Here is a 16,945-nt window from a genome sequence, read left to right as displayed (position 1 = left end):
AGAATGACACACAAATAACTACTACCAAACCAAATAACTGCCTTGTATTTTTAGGATGTATATATGAGGGAAGCTGGCTTTGAATGGCTCTCTCATTGATGCAGCGTCGAGCATGCATTCTGTCCAACATCAGGACTTTAAGTGGTTGGAAAAACCACAAGTACGTCCTATAATAACCTAGGCTTACCAAATTCTCGTGCTACCAGTACTGAGAAAGTCTCCAAAAGTACATAAAGAAAAAATTTAATAAAGAAATTCATGCCCCTGTCAATCAATAAAGAAATACAGGTGAGATAACCTTCCATACTCGCCAAAAAGGCAATTTCCTTGCACCCGGCACAGGCACACACAAAGGACAACACATTGGATCCTGTGATAGCTCTTCCTTCCGCTTCCCCTTCCAATTATTGGCTTCCAAACTCCCTTCCTCCTGATGCCTGCCTAACACTTCAGAGCCTCAGAGATGATGTATGTAAAACCAGTTGAGGGCTGAATCACAGCACATGGGCTCCTCAGGAATACCAAGCCCCACTCCCACCCCATCCCCAGGCTACAGGAGTTACTGTCTAGTGTCAGGAGTCTATCCTGGTACTGGGAAACAGCTCTGACTGGGTTGTTTAACTTGGCTAAGCTAGTAGCCACACTTAAAATGTTGGCATCCATTATCCAGATTTTGATGGAGCTAATCGAGCCAGTCAGAGATGGGTGGGCTGAATGACGGGCATTTTAACGAACTGTCCTCCAATCATAAGTTGATCAAGGTTGGCTTCTCCTAAGACCACCTCATCTCTTCTCAAGGTCAGGGACTAGATTTTGAGGATGTGTTCCTTTAGCCAGCACAGACACACGCAACACAACACACAAATCAATAGAAAAAAATAACTTCTTTTTATTTACAAAAAAAAAAAAAATCCAAATATTGGATGCTGTAAACAAAATTCACAATCTGTTCCCTCTAGCACTGATTCAAATATGTCAGTTTTTTAAGAGTCCATCCTCCATCAACTCCTTTTCTGCCTGTGACACAGTCTGAAGTGAAAATATCCCAGAAGAGTGACCCCAAGTGCAGCTGGCTGCAGTAGGACATCTCAGAGCAGACAATGGTTGTAGAGAGGTCGGAGACAGCCGGCGGGCAGAGCCCCTCCACTCTGCAAGGATTTGCAGCAAGTCTCGCCAAGTTACCTGACATCTTCCAACTCTGTACTTTGACCATGTACTTCGTTAGCAAGCCGTTATCACAACAAAATATTACAGAGATTTTTTCCTTAGCACTGAAAAGGCTATGCTATGAGAGATCATAAAGAAAGATTATATTCAAATAGGTGCTATATATGAAATTACCTTTTTTGGCTTTTTGCTTTCATCTAACACACTGTGTCATCAAACAACAGAAAAGCTTATTTTTGAACTGCTGACAGCTTTCAACATAATACATTTCATTTACAAAATAGTTCACAATATTTATTTGACAAGCATTGCACTGAAAACTTTATGCACAACAAGCTAACCAAAGCAAACAGAAAGGGGTGGCAAAAACAGTATGTTCACTTTTCTTTGCGTTTCCTCTGTGGCTTGGCTTACAGACATTCTTCCATCCTTGCATTTGTGGGAGTCAAGTGAAAACACTCCACCCAATACCAAGGTGAGCAGGGACCTGATCCCATTTTTGGGAGGGCTATGTCTGTCTTGATGAAGGACATCTTGAGGCAACTAGATTTTACTGCAAATGAAGTAAACTTGTTAAAAGGGCATGGTCACTGGTGAAGCAAAGCGTTCTCTGACATGCCAGATTGAAGAGGTGAGAAGAGCCTCCTGGAAGATGAAATGTCTTCCTGCTTTAAAGTAACAGCGCACTCGGCCAGATAAACTCAAAGGTAAGCAAATCACAGGCATGAAACAGGAGTTGAGAGCTGTTCTTTCCTCTGACCTATGACACATGGCTCTCTCTCACCAGACATTCAAATGTTTAGGCCACACATCCACAAAGAGAGACAAATATACCACTGTCTTTTCAACTACATATGCACAAGACTATAGTACATATAAAAGGGAAATAAATTATATAAATCTGAAAGTATATACTGAAGGTTGTCTTGCATAAAGCCTGTTCTATCTGAATGCCAGGTGCTGGCACTTCCAACTGTGCTACCAACCCGGAGTAAGAAAGAAAAGAACATAAATATCTGAGAAAACAAGTGACAAAGTCTATTTTCAGATAAGGCCCCTCCAAACAAAAATCTGTGTCATAACAGCAGGTTGTTGCTATGGCAGAGCCCAAGATCTCTGGATTCTTTCTAAAATAGTGGACGCCTCACTGGTCAAGAGTGAGGATGAGAAGGAAGAAGGCAGATCCCCATCCACTCCTCCTCTGTTCTCAAGCGGTGTTCCCTCAGCTTGCTTTTAGAAAACTTCCAAACATGTTAAGTAGGCAGAGCCCCGGTTTCTGACAGTTAAGTATCAGGCTTGATCTACAAAGGGAATATTGCCTGGGCATTCGCGATTAATTTTTCAAACCCAGGGCTGGGGTGAGGAGTCTGAGCCAACATGGGAGACTTCCCCAGGAAACAGTGAGTGGCAGTGCAGGAGCTGTTACAGCTCTGACAGAATTCACAGGGACGCTGCTCCAGCAAATCCATCAAGTTCCTGTTAAGGCTTCCAAGAAAGATGTGCGAGAAAGGTAGTTCACATGGATTAAACTAGCACTGAGCACCTGTGGGATGCCCAGATAACAAACAAATTACACTGCTAATAGGAGGGCGCTCTTTTCTGTCCCAATCCCTCTTTAACTGATGACAAGAGTCTGGCTGACTCTTCAGGGGAATTATTATAGTAAGCAGTCACCCACTAGAGTTGGTAAGGATTATGTGATTATTTCACAATACAAAGGGAAGGTTACCATGGGTTAGTTTTGTTTATAACAAATGTATTTTCAGAGACCAGTGTCCAGAGGAATTAGGGGCCAGAAGGGCTGGGGTTTAGGATTAGCTGTCACCGAACTGAAACAGTAATGTCCGTTCATTTCACAAAGGTGCAGCTGGTCTCCTGGGAAACAGAAAATAAAGTTGGATCTGATCCAATGCAAGTGACTGAATTGAAAGTACAGTACTCAATATTTAAATGCACTGTGACAACCAGATCAAAGATGTTTCATATTGGTGTGAATTTATAAAATTTTACATATAATATATATTTTATATATAAATTTTAAGCAATTGTGCAAATACTCTTTAAAAAGGGTCATTTCACATTTACTAAATTCTAGTGGTCCTGGAATGCAGAATGCATTCATTTAAAAATTCATTTAAATATTAATAAGTAGTGTTCATATCACTAGGAATTCTTTTTAGGAGTCAGGGGTTTAAAGAGACTATCACTGATCCATGAGCCGCTGGATTATACACCATGGAGGTATCCAAGTATTACAAAAACTAAAAGGGTTCAAACTGTCAAAATGGCAGTTCAGTATAAAAAAAAGAGTGCTCCGCCAAACAAGTATTCTCCCATCTATGGCATTCTATGGCTCACAAAAAAAGGAAAAAAATCACTAAAAATGCATAATCTCTGCTCTTCCTATCAAATATATTAATTGTTTTCTTCTTTCACTCACTTTAATTTTTTTAGATGTGGGTTTTAATTCATCACTGTAACATGCCCACGTCTCATGTCATCCTGCTGAAAACATAAAAGCACACAGTATTGAAACGTTCCCTATTTGCTACATTATTCTAGACCATAGTCAAGGTATTATGTATATACACACGTATCACAAATACGTGTACATATACACACATAATATACACACACATACACAGGTACCTATAATAATATCACACCAACAATGTTAACGTCGTACAAGTATTTGCCAAGAAAAATATAGGGCATCTCCTCCATCATTCACAAGCTTATGTGTTGTTTTATTTTCTTCTTGAGTCCCTGATAAAATAAAATAGTCATTAAACCATAAAATTTTTCCACTTCAAATTTTCAGAAGGCAACAGGCACTTGGATGTACATTGGTGTGTAACAAATATAGTAACTCTAGATATTCTACTCTCTCTTCTACTTGGGTATTTTTATCTGTTAAATCTTTGGTCCTTGAGCATACTTCCTTTGCTACAGCTGTTTTTGCTTGCATTTTCACATTCAAAAAATGCGAGCTATGCACGCAGCTGGAAATAATGGATTGTGTCATCTAAGTTCTGCTATTTGTTATGAGAACTGCACCAACCTACTACTGTTCATTCGGGGCAAGCCATTTCTATTAGTGGAACAGGAGAGTTCCACAGAAAGCACTCACTACAAGCCTCAGATAGTAACCCCAGTGTTGGACTCCCCTTCTTCTCTACTATCTGAACTCCAGAATTGATCAAGTTGGAGTGAGACCTTTTTCCCTCTGTATTTTCCCTTTTGTAAATTTCATCTTATAAGAAACTCTCCACTTGTCTTTTTTTCCAATGGCAAAGCTATGGGAGCAAGTACTGCAAACCCATATTGTCATCAAGCTTTTTTCCCCCCCTTGTCATTTTAGGAGAACCTGGTTGCTTTTATTGACAGGTCTCTTTTGTTTCAAGATAGAATCCAATTGGACAGGAGAATCAGGTGGAAGGGCTGGGGTTGGGGGTGGTGCATTTTGAGATCAGGCTCCCGTATCTCTGAAAAGATCCACGAGCTTTGCCAAGTTTAAAACCAGGAGCAGATCATCATTGCACAAGCCATATCCCACTCAGGCTTTTGCATATCTTTTCTTTCTTTCTTTTTTTTTTTTCCCCCATCTTGTCTGAATTGGCTTCCCCACAGGACATTTTTAAATGATTCTTAATTGCAGGGTAGCCAAGTGGAGTATGTCTGTTGCTGGCATGTAAATACTGGCTGGACCTGTGCAATGTAGTAATTGCTAAAGTTGGCATCTGCTACGTAGGGGGCCGGCTGATAATAGCAAGTGACATTAGCCACGTTAGGGATGACATTTTGGTCAGCTAGCACCCGGATAGCCAGCATTGTGATCAGGTTTAAAGTCTGTCTTCTTTCATGTCCCATCAGGCACACTGTACTCTCATTCACCACTCCATGAAGGGTCATGAGATAGTCATACTTGCGGTCTTCCAGGCCCACGAAGTGGTTCTGCAAATAGGACTCCAGTTTTCTCTGCTGCTCTCCGATATCTGAGAAGTCGATGAAAAACCTAGAACACATATACCTCTGAAGCGTCTTGATCTCATCAGAGGCGGGCCTAAAGCCCCTGACTAAGAGGTTGCAGTACTTAAGCAGGCCTCCCCCTCTGATTTCCTCTGGGTTCCTGGTGGCAATGATCTTATTACAAAGGTGATCGAAGGCTTCGTGGAAATCCCCGTAGACGCTCTCCCCGATGATCGTGGGGTGAAAGGTTTCAGTCATCGGGTTCTCTGAACATTCATAAAAGAGGAGAAGAGAGTCTAATTTGATTTGAAAGGAATCTACACTAAATTCAAACTGCCTCCGGAGGGAATCCACAAATTTCAGTTCCACATTTTTGCCACTGTTGTTTGACAGAGATATAAGACTCCATCGGTCAGAGTCATTGCACACTTTAACCATTTTCTGCACATAAGCTTCCTACAATTTAAAAGACAAAACGAGAAGATGAGCAAACCTAGAGGGGAAAATCATAAATGAATAAATACATCCTCGTCACAGCTGAGACTCATTTTGCTCCTCCCCTCTTTATTTTGTCAAGTTTCAGCAAAACACTACCTGCAGGCTGGCACATTAAACAGTCTTCTGAAAACAGAAAAAAAAAAAAAAAAAAACCCTGCATTTAACGAGCGGTTTTGCCGTCTGGGAAAGAGACTAGAAGTAATAGTTTGAGGCTTTTGGCAGACGTAGCACAGTACTAAGAGGCTCTGTTGTCATGTCTGACTTTTGAAATGTTATTTTTTGAAAGGGATCTTATAGGTACAATATTCACACAATATCACAATATTCAATGTACAGAAGAATATACAGTGAAAAGTTGGTCTGCCTCTCACCCTTGTCCCTAGTCACCTAGTTCAGCTGCCCCTGAGGCAACAGATAAGATCAGTATTTTGTATGTCCCTCCAGGAGTTCTGCAGTTAAAATCAAATGTGAACTAAATTAAGACATTCGGGGAGGCTGGTACCTCAGATCATTTTAAGTAATTGTATAAAACCGCGCTATGAACCAAAGTGGGGAGGCGAGGACCCATTTATACCCCGAACAGAGGAACCAACCCAGGGAAGCGCCACATACATCCTCAGCACAAGCAGTCAGCTGAAGGCAGCTAGGAAATCTATTCACATTTTCCAAAACAATTATAAATCCATTGACTCGACTCTGCTGCAGGCTGCTCTTTTCCCAAAGACTAAATCATCAAATGACTCAAAAGAAGGGAAAAAAAAAAAGAGAGAGAGATTTACATCATTTCACTCTCCCGCGGATCTGAATCTACTCTAGACAGGACTCAAGCAAGGAAAGCCAAGAGTTAAAATATAAGGAGAAGGAAGAGAAGGCAGAGCTGAGGGAGGAGGAAGCAGAAGAGTTGGGGCACTGAAGCAGCAAGTAAACTAGAACACACAACGCAGCTCACGCATCTTCGTTTACCCATTAAAAAAAACTCAAATGCAAAATAAGCCAAAGCTCCTGCACGAGACGGGGCCGCAAACGTGCGCCCCCCACGCCTAGCGCCTCACAACCGCGCCTGGTCCGCCGCGGGCCCCCGGCCTCTCTCGGGTAGCTTTACCTTGAGCGTGAGTGGTGTGATCTTCTCCTTGTTCACCCCTTCGGGTAAGAAGTCCAACAGGCAGTCCAGCACGACGTCCTTCACAGTCTGAAACTCCTCTTCCCCACGCAGGTCGGCGCAGAAGATTAGGTCCAGGTCCTTGTAGCCCAAGCCGCTGTCCTGGTGCAGGACGTGGCTGGCGGCTGAGCCGTTGAGGCGCACGTCGCGGACGCCAATGCGCTTCTCGGTCAGACGCCGCCGCACCACCTTCACGATCAGGCTGGGCTGCAACTCGAGCGTGGGGAAGTTGCCGCGCCCGTGGATCGGGATGGTCTCGCTCAGGATGCCGTCCAGCCGCTGCACTTGCTCCCAGTTCAGCACGTTGCAGTGCGCCGTGGGGCTTTCGCAATAGTCCAAGCAGTGCCCGCCGCCGAAGCCGCCGCCACCGCCGCCGAAGTCGCCGCCGCTGAAGTCGCCGCCGCTGAAGTCGCCGCCAAGGGGGATGTAGGGACCGCCAGCCAGCTCGTCCTCGGCCATGGCGAAGTACCCTTCGCCTTCCGCCATGAAATGCCCGCCGAATGCCACTTGGCCCTGGTCAGTCCTAAAAGAAAACGGGGTGGGGGGAGCGCGGTGAGGACGCGCGGCGGCGGGGCTGAGCCGGGCCCCCCGGAGGAAGGAGCGGCCCCCTCCCCGTTTCGCCTCCCGCCTCGGGAGCTCCCAGAGACGCGCCCGCCCCAGGCCCCCACAGCCCCCAGCCGCGCGCGCCGCGCCCCGCAGAACAGCCCCGCACCAAAAGTATCTCTGATGCATCTGGAAAGCGCAAGCGGGAGTCCCGTCTGTGTCACCTGGAGGCGGCCGCCCCTTCTAGGAGCGCGGCGATGGAGGAACTGCGAGGCGGCAACACTTCCAGGAGCCGCGAAGACGCTCCCGGCAGCGGCGAGCGACTTAGACCTTCCCAGACCCCTGCCGCCTGCGCCGGCCACTCCCGCCCCTCGACCCCACCCGCGCCTCAGCCGCGGTGGCCCCAGAGGTGGCGGCTCCTGCTGTCGCTGCTGCCGCCGCACACGCTCCTGTCTCTGGAGCTTTAGCAGTTGTGCGGGCGAAAGGTCTCCAGTACTTTTTTTATACCGTGGCCGCTTGGCGCTTCCGGGGCCCGGCGCCGCATGCTCGCCACACCCTCCTCATCTGCATAGGGAGCCGCCCCCGCCCGCCCAGCGCCCGCGGCGGGAGCCCAGCAGAGCCGTGCGCCTTGAGGACCGGTCCCCAGGGCGCGAAGCTGGAGGCGGTCCGTGAGTTCACTTAAGTTCCTGTAGGTAGATTTGATGTAGGGACGCCCACCCACCCACGCCTCTCTTCCTTTTCCCCAAGGAGGAGACTCTTAAGATACTTCGGGAGTCCTCACTGGCCCTCAAAACCGGATCAGGGCGAAAATCGCGTAAATGCTGAAACTTCTCAAAAAAAATTCTTGCCGGATGCGGCTGGTCATCAAAGCTTAGTGACGGGGGCTCCAGAGGGTCTTCTTGACCTCCCTTTTAAACAGTGTGTGGAGTAGCACTAGAGCGGTTATGGCATTAATAAACTCGGCCTCAGTGTGAACTAAGGGGTCCACTTCCCTTTGCCAATCAGTGTCTGCACTCAACGGGCAGGGCCGGCTCCCCAGTTTCGTTTCTTCAAACCTCAGGCGGCGCGCCGGGCTTGGGGTGAGCCGGAGAAGCGCGGGGGCGGAGCCGAGCGTGCGTCCAAGCCCAGCGCACCGCAGGCTCACGGCGGCCGGGAGCGCGGCTCGGGCCAACGCGCGTCCCCGAGCGGATGGCCGGGCAGGCACGCTGACCTGGAAACGCGGGGCGCAAGGGACAGGCGGCCGCTAGGTCGCTGGGGCCGGCAGCTCGGCTGAGCGTTCTTCCATCCAGAAGCTGAGGAGGTGAAGCGCGTTCGTCCCGGCAACTAAAGTTTGGGTCGTTCAAGTGAATGCACATGTCAGGGTGAAGTGAGCGAGTTTTCCACGACCCGCGAAAGCACGAGTTTAAAGTCTGCGACCGTCCCTCCTCCACCCCCACAACTCCCGGCGCCTCGGCGGCGTGAAAGGAGTGTGGCGTTACCTCCGCGGGCACTAGCGCTCGAGGCCCGCGTTTGCTAGAAAGCGCCCCCTTTCTTCCTGCCGTCAATTCTGGCCGCTTGCTACCCTTTTCCAAACTGAGAGCCACTTTCCTTCGTCTTGAGGCCACGGCGGGGACAGAGGCAGGCTGGATACTCCTGCCCATGGCCCCGCTCGACCCCAGCCGCCCCGCCTGCAAGGAAGCATAGCCCTCCCTCTCCGAGCTGGGGAGCCCGGGCCTCATCACTAGGGCCCCGCTCCCAGCAGGAGGCGGGGAGGCGCGGGTCGGGGAGGGGGAGAACGGTCACCCGCGGAGCAGCCAGCTGCGGGGCAACGCCGCCCCCTGCTGGTGCCCTGCGGAGCTGCGCGCCTAAGCGTAGGCACCGGCTGGACCTCAGAGGGAGGCCATCATCCCTAAGCACTTGTCCCTGGGCGGGGGACTGAGAAAGGTTCCCTAGGACGACCATATAGTTTTCGTGAGCCCATCGCTTATTCCGAAGCACACTCCTGCATCCAGTCTTCCAAGCGTGAGTGCATCCATTCTACCTAGGCATTAAGAAAAATCATAGATAGGAGTTCCCATTGTGGCCCAGTGGGTTAAGGACATACTGTGGTCTCTTTTAGGATGTGGGTTCTATTCCTGTCCTTGCTCAGTGGGTTAAGGTGTTGCCATGTGGCTGTGGTGTAGGCCGCAGCTGCAACTCCAGATTTTACGGCTGACAGGGGGACTTCCATTTGCCACAGGTGTGGCAGTGAGAAGAAAACTTACGTGTGTGTATGTATGTATATAGTTTAACCACCTATCATGTGCCAGGCACCAAGCTAAGTGCTGAGGGTTTAAGAATTACTGCGTTTCACAGTCTAGTGGGCATGGCAGGCAAGTATGTACTTATGGTGCATCTGTACCTTGTAACCAGCAAGGTACGTGAGTAAGCAACAGTGGGCTTACTGGGATCAGGGGAACTGGAAGAGAGGACCATAGGAGATGTGTCCTTTAGATTGGATCTTGAAAGGCAGATTTTTTTCCCTTCAGTAGTTGAGTGAGAAGAAACGCACTGTCAGCAAAGGGAAGAGTGTAAGACAAAGTTTTAGAAAGGCCGAAGAGACTACTAGGGTAAGAAATGAAATTAGTAGTGCATTCAGATGAGGTTTGCAGAGGTTCTGGGGACTTAACACTGCTGGGCTGTACTCTGGTTAGCTCTTGACACATTTGATCTTTTTTTTTTTTAATGATTTTTATGTTTTCCATTATAGGTGGTTTACAGTGTTTTGTCATTTTTCTACTGTACAGCAAAGTGACCCAGTTACACACGTATATACATTCTTTTTCTCATATTATTCTCCATCATGATCCATCATAAGTGACTAGGTAAGAGTTCCCAGTGCTATACAGCAGGATCTCATTGCTTATCCATTCCAAAGGCAATAGTTTGCATCTATTAACCCCAGATTCCCAGTCTATCCCACTCCCTTCTCCCATCCTTGGCAACCACAAGTCTGTTCTCCATGTCCATGAGTTTTTTTTCCTCATGAATGAAAGGTTCATTTGTGCCGTATATTAGATTCCATATATAAGTGATATCATATGGTATTTGTCTTTCTCATTCTGACTTACCTCACTTAGTATGAGAGTCTCTAGTTCCATATATGTTGCTGCAAATGTCATTATTTTGTTCTCTTTTATGGCTGAGTACTATTCCATTGTGTGTATATACCATATCTTCTTAATCCATGCATCTGTCGATGGACATTTAAGTTGTTTCCATGTCTTCAGTTGAGAAGATATTCTATCACAGGGATTTGGAAACAGGAATTAGGAGGTAAAGAGACTTGCCCAGAATAAGTGGTGAGGTCAAGCCTGAACCCAACCCATTTATCTGTGTGCTATGTAGCCATCAGTTGAAGGCATGGGATACCTGTAGCTTCCTTCATTCAAAGGCAAGACAGGTACAGTGGCCAGAACGATTTGAAAGGAGAAGAAATATCCTGTTAAAATTTCCTCTCAAAGGCCAGTAAGAACGCTGCCCCTTGAAACAAGGGCAAAATAGTAGCGCATGTATAGGTACAATGCACTAAAAAAATCAAGGGTTTTGCCCCACTGCCATTATTTTGTACTTTTATTTTAACGCTTTTTCAAAAAAGGTGGGGCGATAAAAGCAGAAGAAGCTGAGACAGTGAGCATCTGTGCTTCATACATGCCTGGGCGTTTGTTTTCTGGGGCTAAAGGAATCTGCATTCCAACAAGCTGCTCTTCCTAGTACAGGGGCCGAGCCACAAGGGCCACTGCAGCCTCTTTCTCCAGGCGGGCACCCTCTCCCCAGCAGAGGCTGCTCTTTTCCGCCCAGCTGCTGTCATGGCTTCTCCCCAAACTGGAGTGCTTGGCTGAGAGGCAGAAGTGGAGCCTGAGGCTAGACACAGAGGGCCTTTGTGCATTGCACCCTGTGCTGGGGAAAAGATGAGCCCCAGGGGCACCAGGGCACCTTCTCCCAAACTGCCAGGGCTTTGTGGCTGACACTTCCACTACCTTTCAACAAGGCAATCCCCACCCCCAGCTGGGTTCTTCCTTCCTAGCACCCTCCCAAATCCGCATAATCCACACTCACCACCTCCTGCACCAGGACATCTGGGATCTTCTACTTTTGGCAGCCCCTGATGGTGCTTTGACTGGATTCATATGGGCCTAATTCAAAGTGGCCACTTGGTAAGTACTGTTGAATGAAAGCATCTGTTGTTCTTTGCCCCTCTTCTATCTTCAAACTGAGATAATATTTACATTCTGGGGGAAGAAATGTTCATCCTTAAAAGAAATTGCAAGCTTTGCAATTGTAAGCATTTTTTCCCCTAGAAATCCAAGTAATTATCAAATAAAGTTTATACCTTCCAGACACATTCACAGCCAAGATCATCTCTCAAAAGTTATCCTTAGATTAAATTTAGGCCCAGAGTGACCGTATGTATGTGTATATATATTTTAGCCTTTAGCTTCTGAACTTATTTGCTAAGTAATTTACTTTTCCTCATTTATAATGGGGAAAAAAGATCTATGGCAACATGATGCTATGAGTCTCTATCTGTAATTCTTGAAAGTTTTACATACGTTTTTGAGAGGAAAAAAACATGATTAGTTGCTCTTGATTTGAAAGTTACAGGAAAAATCAGTCTGGACTTAGAACAATAAGAAGAAATTCAGTTTGAGCCTGCATAATAGTTACCGTTATTGAGTTGGTTATAATGTGCCAAAGACTATGCTCAGTATTTTATATACATCATTTCTTTTAAACTTTCTCCAAATATCAGAGCTTTACACATCCCTTCCCTGTTTTCCAGTTGGGGGAAATGGAGGGAAAGGATGGTTAAGGAACTTAGAGAAGCAGAAGAGCCTTGGTTCAGAGCCTTGCATATATGGCTGCTCTCAGTTCCTCTCCTTCTGAGAGCCTGCCTGGTCCCTGTCTTCTCATTTTCCTTTTAGACTTAAAATTGAACTGGAAATGCCCCGTCTTTCTTTCCAAGTTCTGTACATTCAGATTGAACACAATTGAAGACCACAGTGTTTTATCCTGAAATAGCTCTTGGGACCAGAAGGCACCTGCCCTGGCTGATGGGAATTTGTTACTTAGCAAGGAGGGCTTGCCCCAGGGGCAGGGGAACCAGGCAAGCTAGTGGCCCTGGAGGGAGCCTATGAGAAACCCCCCCCCCCACACACACACACACACTCTGAAACACAGTGGGAGGCTCTGAGCCACACACATGCACACACACACACAGAGAAACACGCTGGGAGGCTCCCTGCCGCCCTTCCCATTTTGCTCCGTCTGCTTCCTGTCTTTTCAGGAATGGTTTCAGAAGATAAGCACATATGCAATGATTCCCCAGACTCATACCCAGAAACAGAGGGAAAGCTTTGTTCTTCTCTCTCCCGGTATTCTTGTCTGGCTCTTGCTCTTTTCGCATCAGCGCTCTCCACTCTTTCCATTGATTTTCCACCTTCCACTTCTTTGATCCTTTCCACCAAAAATGACATAATCCTGTAGAAACCGCTTGCCTGGGGTGGGGGTGGGGGTGCAGGCAGAGCAGGGGCAATGTGAAGAATTTGAGCCACTCTCTTGCCATTCACTGCCTGTCCAAGGCAAAGCTCAGTGGTTGCTGAGGCCACAGAGGAACAGACAGACATCCTTTTCCAAGCCTGCAGTGCAGATGTCATACTGTAGAGCAAACCAGAGACCTCTCTGCTGCCCAGCTAGTATTAGAACAACAGCCAGCCAAAGTGCTTCACGTAAAAATTAAAGCTCACTTGGGAAAACCCCGTTTTCCCAGGGGTGCTTATGCAATAACTCTCCCCATGGTTTTTTTCAGGGAAATAAATGTTTATTCAAGGGCTTATCAATGGCCAGAAACATCCCACGTCCTGCAACTTCTAGGTTAGTTTGGGAGTATCAGTCCAACTTTGTATTACTTGAATGGCTACTAGCAATCTACAGATTAACTTCTGTAGTGTAAACTCTCCAACCCCTTTTATTGTACATTTTCTATCTCATTTTATCTTCAAAATTATCCTGACCCATGTGCAGACCTAATTTTAGAGATGAGGAAAGTCAAGGAGTTTTTTCTCAAGTTTACATTGCTGGTTAGGGAAAAATATAGACTGGTCATTCTCAGGGGCCAGCCCTCCTTTCTCATGACCACAGTGTGTAATCACACTTTTATCTGTGACTGTGTTTAAATGATTGATAAATCATTCAGTGTGAAGGGGTCCACTAGCTCCCCAGAGGGTCATTTGCATGGACTCTATTCTCACCTGTGAACACCTTATAACAGCATGATAACTCTCCTGTTGAGTATCTTCTAAGTATAATTTCCTAAGGTTAGCTTTAAGCATGTTTATTTGAAGTGTATGACTGCATTGGTACAGTCACACACCAGTGGGCTTGGGAAATTCAATATGAAAATGATAACTAAGGGAGACGGTCCTGCATCATCATGCTTCAAATTAAACTCAATACAGATTGTATCCAGTTCTTCATCAGAAAGACAAGCCAGTGTTTTCTTGTGCTACTATCAGTACCCATTATGCCAGAAGTTCTTCCTGTTTTGACATCTTGTGAAATGCTTGCCGTTTGAATCAATGTTGCAAGTCTGGTGGACCAGACTGTTTTCTTAACTCCAAACAAAAGAGACATTCAAAAGTCTCATTCCTTTGGCAGAATGTAAACTAAAAAGGCACATATATTTTCAGAACCTACCAAATCTGTATAAGTAAACTGCTTTTCTTCAAAGTAATATTTATACTACAAGGTTTTTCTTTCTGCAAGTTTGTACTAGGAGAATGTTTAACTTCTCTGAAGAAAATGTAGATGTTTATTTGTGGTGCTTGTAAAGCTTTGAGAAGGGTACAAGGGGGAAAATATGATGAATTATTCCTCTTTTCTGAAAGAAATTTGGCCAAAATATTTGTGTATGTTGTGAAAAGAAAAACAAAAGACCATCTTCTATGGGTATATCCAGCTCATTCTGATACATTTTCAGCCAATTCTTATGTTGTACCTATTGCTGATATATTTATTGGCCACTGATAGTTGATTTATATGAGCTTTCAACATTTCAGAGACAATTAAACATGGTATATATCCACTTTACTAGCATCATTTTGATAAGCCAAACTCAGAAATTGCATAACTACCGTATAAATTTATAGCAACTACAGAAAGTACATGCGCTAACATGCTTACACCATACCCTGATTCAATAATGCATATAGTTCCTTGTTTGAAAGCGTTTTCAACATTTCTACCATCATGTTCTGATTGATTGATTGATTGATTGATTGATTCTTTCAGGCACCACAGTGTATGGAAGTTCCCAGGCTAGGAGCTGAATCTGAGCTGCAGCTGCCGGCCTATACCACAGCCACAGCAAAACTGGATCCGAGCTGCATCTGTGACCTACACCACAGCTCACAGCAACACTGGATCCTTAACCCACCAAGCAGTGCCAGGGATCAAACCTGAATCCTCATGGATGCTAGTTGGGTTCATTACTGCTGAGCCACAATGGGAACTCCTATCGTCACACTCTCTTTTAAAGTCTTTTCCTCTTAACTTCCTTCTCTTACCTCAAAATTAGCTGCTACAAAGAAAGAAATAACAAATTAAATAGGACATTAATTTTATCTTGATGTTTGGAAGAAATTAGTATGGAATATTGTAAGCAACCGAAAAACACTGAACACAATAAATAATATTTAAAATAAAGTTTTTTTTTTTCCCTAAAGCTACCAGGATGATTGGCATTTTTAGAAAACAGGTTTTTGGCTTTTTTTTTTTTTTTAATTTTATTGGAGTATAGTTGACTTACAATGTTGTACGAAGACAGATTTTTTTAAACTGTTCAAATCGGACTCTGGGAAGATAAATTCGACCACCTTGAAAATTCTCCCTTTCTTAAAAAACTGAAAATATATTTGCCATATGATCCAGCAATCCCACTCCTGCCATACATCCAGACAAAATTATGATTCAAAAAGATACATACATGCCTGTGTTCATAGCAGCACTATTTACAATGGCCAAGACATGGAAACAACCTAAATGTCAATTGACAGATGAATGGATAAAGAAGATGTGGTATATTTGTACAACGGAATATTACTCAGCCATAAAAAGAATGAAATAATGCCTTTCGCAGCAACGTGGATGGACCTAGAGATTATTGTACTACGTGAAGTAATTCGGGAAGAGAAAGACAAATAAATACCATATCACTTATATATGGAATCTAAAATATGGCACAACTGAACCTATCTACAAAACAAGCAGACTCACAGATATAGAAAACAGATTTGTGGTTGCCAAGGGGGAGGGGCAGGAAAGGGAGGGTTTGGGATTTGGGGATTAGCAGATGCAAACTGATATATATAGGATGTGTAAACAACATGGTCCTACCATACAGCACAGGAAACCAATATCCTATGATAAACCATAATGGAAAAGTATATGCCAAATATATATAGAAAGACATATATATGTATAACTGAGTCATTAGCTGCACAGCATAAATTAATACAATATTGTAAATCAGCTATATGTCAATGAAATTTTGAAAACAAAGTCTAGGCTCCTTAAATAAACTATGAATGGGAAAACTAGCTGCAGATTCTTCAAGTACTATGACACCTGGCTTTATTATAGCAGTATGGAATAAAAGAGATTCAAGTTTAACTTTCTAATAAAAAGAAAGGCAGGGGGAAAAAAGTGCTCTCAAAGTTATTAGTATTTTAACTATAGAACCTTCTGACTGGAGATTGTTTTCTAATAAGCCACAATGTCAGCAGAGGTCCTAGGGATTAAAAGAGATTTTGGACTAACACATAATTAAGTAGCCACAGTTTAGATATCTCTGAAGGGCAATAGAACTGCCCTCCAGGCTTTGAAATTTGTAATTATTCAATGAACTCATTGTTGAGCATAAAGGAAGTGGCATTCTTAATTTTTCATAGCAGAAAGCCATCTTAGAACATGGAAAGTAAAAAAAACTGGCACCTGAGGTTTTTTTTCACCACAACCTCTCCCTGGTTTCCATTAAAATCCTGAAGTTATTTATTTTCCCCCCACTGGCATTAATGTGGCAGACATATTCATCCCATCTACTCTAGATCTGTTCTCTGTAAACAGTCATTCAACATAACAGCACTGACCAGGGAGATGGATTTGCTGTGTGTGAAAAATAAGTCCTTCTTTTGAGCACTTGCGACTTACTTAGTTTATTCTAGTTTTCTACTCCTGGCATGTCTTGAAACATTATCTCTGTTCTTCTGTGGGTTCCAGGGCTTTGTTGAGAAGGTCACCGATCACAGGCATGTACGTGGAATAAGCACCCTGAACTCTCCAGAGCACTGGAAGCACCTGCAAGGTTAGTCCATTTCTTGCTCAGGGCAGAGCATCTATATCTTTCGTTCATTACTTAAAAGATAAAATCAATAATCTCAAAAATACTACATTGAGAATAGTCATCTTTCACTCTAAATCTTACTGGAACATAATAGTATATTTGTGTAGTACATTGCAACGTTTTCTATTTTATATCTAAGTTCTAACTCAAGCACAGAGATGACTTAACTGTTTCTGCTGTGAAAGTAATTA

General features: G+C 44.7%; 1 protein-coding gene across 2 annotated transcripts; it reads right to left on the bottom strand.

The window, feature by feature from the left end:
• Nucleotides 1-866: 866 nt before the first annotated feature.
• TENT5A (terminal nucleotidyltransferase 5A) lies at nucleotides 867-7,834 on the bottom strand. 2 transcript variants are annotated; one of them, XM_047763360.1, is made up of 3 exons: nucleotides 7,506-7,834; nucleotides 6,737-7,316; nucleotides 867-5,592 (listed from the first exon to the last, which is right to left on the bottom strand). In XM_047763360.1, the coding sequence occupies exons 1-3, from the start codon at nucleotides 7,523-7,525 to the stop codon at nucleotides 4,816-4,818; spliced, it is 1,377 nt and encodes a 458-aa protein (XP_047619316.1). In that variant the 5' UTR covers nucleotides 7,526-7,834; the 3' UTR covers nucleotides 867-4,815. The 2 variants fall into 2 exon arrangements, with proteins under 2 accessions (XP_047619316.1, XP_047619322.1); XM_047763366.1 differs by having other exon boundaries at nucleotides 7,561-7,826.
• Nucleotides 7,835-16,945: the final 9,111 nt, after the last annotated feature.

This window comes from Phacochoerus africanus, chromosome 2 (genome assembly GCF_016906955.1).
Source record: "Phacochoerus africanus isolate WHEZ1 chromosome 2, ROS_Pafr_v1, whole genome shotgun sequence".
NCBI classification, from domain to species: domain Eukaryota; kingdom Metazoa; phylum Chordata; class Mammalia; order Artiodactyla; family Suidae; genus Phacochoerus; species Phacochoerus africanus.
This window is presented reverse-complemented; position numbering and strand designations above follow the sequence as displayed.

What these genes read in the sequence shown, in the direction of transcription:
- TENT5A (XM_047763360.1), bottom strand. Translation starts at nt 7,525, where the DNA reads ATGCATCAGAGATACTTTTG. An exon ending in ATGCATCAGAGATACTTTTG is followed by an intron (nt 7,317 to 7,505) that starts GTGCGGGGCTGT and finishes GTTTTCTTTTAG; the next exon opens with GACTGACCAGGGCCAAGTGG. An exon ending in TCACACCACTCACGCTCAAG is followed by an intron (nt 5,593 to 6,736) that starts GTAAAGCTACCC and finishes TTTAAATTGTAG; the next exon opens with GAAGCTTATGTGCAGAAAAT.